Here is a 6,708-nt window from a genome sequence, read left to right on the forward strand (position 1 = left end):
TCATATTGAAAGCCCTGCTGGATCCCTGCTTGGAGGTGTACAATCTAAAAGACATCACAAAAGGAAAAAGGGGTGAGGAGGAAAGAGGAAAACAAGCTAACTCTCAGGCAGTGGTGATTAGTTAGTTAGTTAGTTAGTTGGTTTAAGTTACATAGTAATTAATATAATGCCTAGCTTGAATGGAAACAGTGCAGGCATGGCCAATCTTGGCCCTCCAGCTGTTTTGGGACTACAATTCCCATCATCCCTGACCACTGGTCCTGTTAGCTAGGGATGATGGGGGTTGTAGGCCCAAAACAACTGGAAGGCCAAATTTGGCCATGCCTGGTTTAGGGAGAGGAGGAATCCAACAAAGCTATTCTTTTCAGCAGAGCTAGTGGAATGAACCCAACTGTCTCATTGGTGGATTGGCAACTGAAAGGTGACTGTTCCTTCATAGATGGCTAATTTTTTGGTCAGCTCATTTCACTGTTTGCAGGAAGAAGGATGCATTTTACTGTTGCTCGAGGGCAAGATTTTTTTAAAAAAATCATGATACAGTACTGGATTTAAAAGACCTTTTGCCATGTCATATGCTTCAGAAATATGCCTGGCTTTTTAGTGTAGAAGATAGGACAAAGATGGCTATGAGTAGTAAGAACAGAAGAAGTGCATTGCTGGATCCATCTAGCCCATCATCCTGTTCTCCCAGTGGCCAGGAAGATGTCTGTGGGAGCCCAAAAGCAAGACCAGAGCACAAAAGCGCCTCTCCCCTATTGTGTTCCCTGGCAGCTGCTTTTCAGAGACACACTGCCTCCAACAGTGAAGGGAAAACATAGCCATGGTATCTAGGAGCCATTGATCGCCTTATTCCACCATGAACTTCCTTTTAGAGTCATCCACGTTGGTGGCCATCACTTCCTCTTGTGATAGTCCATTGTAGTGGCATGTTTACTGCTTTAACTTCTTTTCCTTTTATTGTAATGAAAATATATTTATGTGTACTAGCAGGAAAGGCTTCTTGCATGGTCCCTTGGGAAGACAGTCTCAATGCAATTGGTGGAACAGGTTATGCTAATCTCGGGACTGTAGTATAGTAGATGTTTGCTTCTCACTGGTCTACAATCCATAATCCTCTTAATTCCTTTTGAGTAGCCGCTGATATTGCTAAAACCTATGCTTAAAGAGGAGGGAAGAGCTTATCTTAAAAGCCCTTCTATTCATGTAAGCAAATGTGTAGGGTGATTGGCTATTTTATCCATTCTTACATAGTAACATTCTCTCTCTCCCTCCCCCCCCCCCCGTTTTCTTAGATGCAGCAGCTATTTTATGAAAACTACGAGCAGAACAAAAAAGGTTACATCAAAGACCTCCGTAATAGCAAGATCCACAGGGCGATCACCTTGCACCCAAACAAGAGCCCGCCCTACCAATACAGGCTCCATAGCTACATGCTTAGTCGCAAAATAGCAGAGCTGCGCTACCGGACCATCCAGCTGCACCGAGAAATCGTCCTCATGAGCAAATACAGCAGTACGGAAGTCCACAGGGATGACCTTCAGCTGGGCATCGCGCCTTCCTTCATGCGGTTTCAGCCAAGGCAACGAGAGGATGTTCTGGAGTGGGAGTTCCTCACAGGGAAGTACCTTTACTCCGCTGCAGATGGGCAGCCACCTCGTCGAGGGATGGACTCCTCTCAGCGCGAGGCGCTGGACGACATTGTGATGCAGGTCATGGAGATGATCAACGCCAACGCCAAGACCAGAGGGCGGATCATAGACTTCAAGGAGATCCAGTACGGCTATCGCAGGGTGAATCCAATGTATGGGGCGGAATACGTTCTCGACTTACTGCTCTTGTACAAGAAGCACAAGGGGAAGAAAATGACGGTTCCCGTCCGCAGGCACGCATACTTGCAACAGACCTTTAGCAAAGTCCAGTTTATGGAGCACGACGAGATAGATGCCAAAGAACTGGCCAATAAGATCAACCAGGATTCAGGGTCTTTGTCTTTCCTCTCCAATTCCCTCAAGATGTTTGTCCCATTCCAGCTGAGTAAGTCGAAAGCGGAGAAGAAGGAACCCAAAGACAAGAAGATCAACATCTTGATTCCTTTGTCTGGGCGCTTTGACATGTTTGCTCGCTTCATGGCGAACTTTGAAAAGACCTGCCTCATTCCTAATCAGAACGTCAAATTGGTTGTCCTGCTTTTCAATTCGGACTCCAACCCTGACAAAGCCAGGCAGGTTGAACTGATGAGGGATTATCGCCTGAAATACCCCAAGGCAGACATGCAGATCTTGCCGGTGTCTGGTGAATTTTCCCGGGCTCTGGCGCTAGAAGTTGGGTCCTCTCAGTTCAGCAACGAGTCCTTGCTGTTTTTCTGCGATGTCGACTTGGTGTTTACAGCAGACTTTCTCCAGCGGTGCAGAGCGAACACCGTTTTAGGGCAACAGATTTATTTCCCAGTCATCTTTAGCCAGTACGATCCAAAGATTGTCTATAGTGGAAAAGTTCCTAGTGATAATCACTTTGCCTTCACCCAGAAAACCGGCTTCTGGAGGAACTATGGCTTTGGCATTGCCTGTATTTACAAGGGTGATCTTATTCGAGCTGGTGGTTTTGATGTCTCTATCCAAGGTTGGGGTCTTGAGGATGTCGACTTGTTTAACAAAGTTGTCCAGGCTGGCCTAAAGACTTTCCGGAGCCAGGAGGTTGGAGTTGTCCATGTACACCATCCTGTCTTTTGTGACCCCAACCTTGATCCAAAACAGTATAAAATGTGCTTGGGCTCCAAAGCATCAACTTATGGGTCTACGCAACAGTTGGCTGAGCTGTGGCTTCAAAAAAATGAGCCCAGCTTTGGGAAAAACAGCATTGCTAATGGTTCCCTCAGGACAGCCTAACATCCAGCTATGCTGGGAGAGGAAACAAAAACAAAACAAACAAAAACTACCTATTGCGTTTTTTTTATTGCCCTAATTTATTTTTTTGGAAAACTTTTTGATAGTTGATTTTTTAAGAAAAAGACCGCACAAGGGTATATTTTAGAAACCATCGTTTTCTTACAAGGACCTTCTGAGCGTTTTTCTGAACAAAACTGTGATCAACCTTTGCCTTTTCGAACAAGCGTTTGTGGCTGAGTATTACAACTTGCCTGATTTCTGACGACTTGAAATAAATTACCTTTTCCTGATAAAACAGACTTTTTAAAAAAGAGAAAAGAAAACTTCCCTGCCCCCCTCTTATATTCTTTGGGTTTCCCCAGGAGTTATCCATTGCTAAGTGGCACAAATGATTCCCTTAATATTTCTTCCCTCTTGGGATTGGTAACAACGTAAATGGATTCTTCCTTGTATTTTTTTAAAAATTGAACAAAGTAAACAAGAGTGGCAGTATTGGTTAATTCATGTACAAGAATCTTTCAATCTGGTTGATATTTCAACCATAAAATCTACAATTTTTTGCTCATTGTATTACGAGCAACTGAGGGAAAAGGGGAGATTTGAGCACAACCTTGATAAATGTGTACCTTCGCTTAAAACAAAACAAAACAAAACAAAAAGTATTTTCTTTCTTGGTCCACATGTGGATCTGATGTTTAAAAATTTCCACAGCAGGTGTTGCATTCTAAATTGGATCTCTTGTGTAGATGCCTTGATGGCAAAGAACAGTGTTTTAGTTAATAGGGGGGGATATGACATTTCTTTGCCATAAAAAGCAACAAACCTTAAACCGAGACACTCGAAATTGAATGTGTTGGGGAAATATCCATCCCCCCCCCACCAGTTACAGTATTTCGATGGGAACAATTTACTATGTTTCCTTTGCTTAATTAGTTTGTTTTTTGCTGTCTGTATTGGGTAGGCCTTTAATTTATTTAATATACTTTGTTCTAGATCTTCTGTCTTTTTATTTTTAATATCTGCTAGTCATTAATATTTATGTATCTTAGGAATGTATTGCATTTTCATGCTGTTAAAGGTAGCGTACGTCTTCTTACTTTGCAGTAAACTGATCTCCAAAGATTCTTTCTAAAGCGTTCTCTTTCATTTTCCGAAATCACTTTTAAAAAAGTAAAAAAAAGTAACTGGAACCTTTGGATCTAACCTCTGATGCCTCCAAATGAGGAAGAGAATAGAAGCTGGATTTGTTTGGGTGTTTTGGATAACCACAGATGAGCAAAAACTTGTAAAATATGTGCACATGCTGGACACATGCACACACATGCACGCACATTGCAAAATAAAATGCATCTGATTGAATACAAACAAGCAGTTTGGCATTGAACCTTACAAGGGCACACCAGAACTTGTGTTCAAAGCACAATCGTATATTGGCACCTCGTCATTTGTAACAAATTTTCTTTCTCTCTCTCCTGCTGGAAAAAATAAAATGAATTGAGTAATATGCATTACTCTGTTGCACTCTTCAGCATTACGCCTTCTCCTTAATCCTGGTTGTGCTTCCCTCTGTCATAAATGCTAGAATTCAGGGTCATCCAATGAAACTGAATATCGGGGAACTCAGGACAGGCAAAAGGAAGGACTTCTTCACACAGTGTATAGCTAAGATTACAGGATTTGCTCCTGCAAGAAGTAGCGATGGCCACCAACTAGGAAGGCTTCAAAAGAGGGCAAGACAAATTCATGGAGGAGAAGGCTATCAGTAGCAACTCACCATGATAGCTAGGCTCTCCTGGAAGCAGCATGCATCTAAATAACAGTTCCTGGGAACTGCAAGTGGGGAGAATTCTCTTGTGCCCAGGTCCTGCTTGCAGGCTTTGCATGGGCATCTGGTTGGCCACAGCGAGAGCAGAATGCTGGACCAGATGGGACCATTGGCTTGATCCAGCAGCTCACTTCCGATGTTCTTGTGTCACTCGTGGGAGCAGAGGGGTTGAAACAGCTACTGGCATCCTGAATGTGACCTTTAACGTCTGGTTAAGAAGATTCCGGGGGCAGGACTAGGGGGGTACACTCCTGTCCCAGACAGAACCAGAACGAATAATCCTGAGCTATGTGAACCAATGGTTGACTCAGCATAAATCAGAGGTTTTATGCTCAGATATTCCTTTGCAAATCAGTGACGGGCTCAATGGAGGCTGGTCCATTAGGGCAAATGGGGCACAACTTCAGACTGCTCTCAGGCATCTTCTGCCTGCCTGCTTTCCACTGTCCACTTCTGCCTCCTTAGTCTTCGGTGTTGCTCTTCTAGAACTCAGCAGTGAAGAGGAGGATGGTGCAAAACTACAATGAGTTGGCTCTGTCTCCCCCTTCTGTTGGTTTCCCTACCTGTGGCCAACTCTAAAGGTAAAGGGATCCCTGACCATTAGGTCCAGTTGTGACCGACTCTGGGGTTGCGGCGCTCATCTCGCTTTATTGGCTGAGGAAGCCGGCGTACAGCTTCTGGGTCATGTGGTCAGCATGACTAAGCCGCTTCTGGCGAACCAGAGCAGCGCACGGAAATGCCGTTTACCTTCCTGCCGCAGTGTTACCTATTTATCTACTTGCACTTTGACGTGCTTTCGAACTGCTAGGTTGGCAGGAGCAGGGACCGAGCAACGGGAGCTCACCCCATCGCAGGGATTCGAACCGCCGACCATCTGATCGGCAAGTCCTAGGCTCTGTGGTTTAACCCGCATCCTGTGTGGCCAACTTTTCATAATCCACCATGAATTGGATTTCATGGTGGGGGAATTGAACAGTTACTTGTTTTTATCTTAACTTAAATACAAGATTCTGTCTGCTACAGTTTCAATCTCTTAACAGTAGTGTCCCAGAATGTCAGAGTGTAGCTTTGCTCCCAGGGGCATTCTGGGGATGGGGTGGGGAGATGCCTGCACCATTGGTGGAAGTTATTTATTTATTTCACTTGCTTATAGCTCACCCTCAACCACGTGGCTCCAGGGCAGTGATATAATATACAACATAAAATTATTCAAATTCCTCCCTTCAGAAATTGCCCATCCCACCAAAGATTAATCCAGACTTTTTTGGGGGAGGGGGAGGGGTTTTTACCCTTTACTAAAATCTCGGGCTCAACACTTTTGAGAACCAGCATTTCAGTTTTCCCTTCCACCTGACATGCTGTTTTTCTTTCTATGGGGAAGCATTCAGACCTGTAACCTTGTCCAGCCCAGGAAAAGCTTTACCGCTTGATTTATTTATTTATTTTTATTTCGCAAAATTCATACACCGCTTGATTGTAAAAGAAAACCTCAAAGTGGTTTATAAAAAGATAAAATGATAAAATCAAGGGGAAAAATAAAATACTTTGGAAAAATACAAAAAGTTAAAATTCTTTAAAACAGTTTAAATTCACACTAGCATTTCTAAGTGTTGGGGTAGGCTTGCCTGAACCAGAATGTTCTTAGCAGGCACTGGAAATAATACAGTGAAGGGGCGTGCTTGCTATCAATAGGCAGGGAGTTCCAAAGTGTTAAGTGCTGCCACACTAAATCAAGTTCTTACAAATGAAGAATGGGTGTTATGTGGCACCTGTAGCAGTGCCAATTCTGGTGATCAAAAGAGCCAAGTGGGTATGTGGGGTAAGCTGTTCTTGTAGGTAAACTGGACCCAAGTTGTTAAGGGCTTTCTGTGTTGATAGTAACACATTGAACCTGAACTCTTACCTGAGCAAATTGCTTCTTCATTTACTGTATATAGAAAAGACGCTTCTTAGCCAATGATTCGGTTTAGGGATAACATGTTTAGTAAAGGTAAACCT

At 43.6% G+C, this 6,708-nt stretch overlaps 1 protein-coding gene across 1 annotated transcript in view; it reads left to right on the forward strand.

Annotated features, from left to right (window-relative positions):
* The window catches only part of CHSY1 (chondroitin sulfate synthase 1), a 97,538-nt gene extending 93,125 nt beyond the window's left edge, over positions 1-4,413 (forward strand). The window contains exon 3 of the mRNA XM_081171116.1: positions 1,293-4,413. Coding sequence (XP_081027242.1) covers positions 1,293-2,885 — 1,593 coding nt within the window. The 3' untranslated portion in view covers positions 2,886-4,413. The remainder of the gene's footprint in view (positions 1-1,292) is intronic.
* Positions 4,414-6,708: the final 2,295 nt, after the last annotated feature.

The sequence above is a fragment of the Podarcis bocagei genome (assembly GCF_964188305.1).
Source record: "Podarcis bocagei genome assembly, chromosome: 14".
NCBI classification, from domain to species: Eukaryota; Metazoa; Chordata; class Lepidosauria; order Squamata; family Lacertidae; genus Podarcis; species Podarcis bocagei.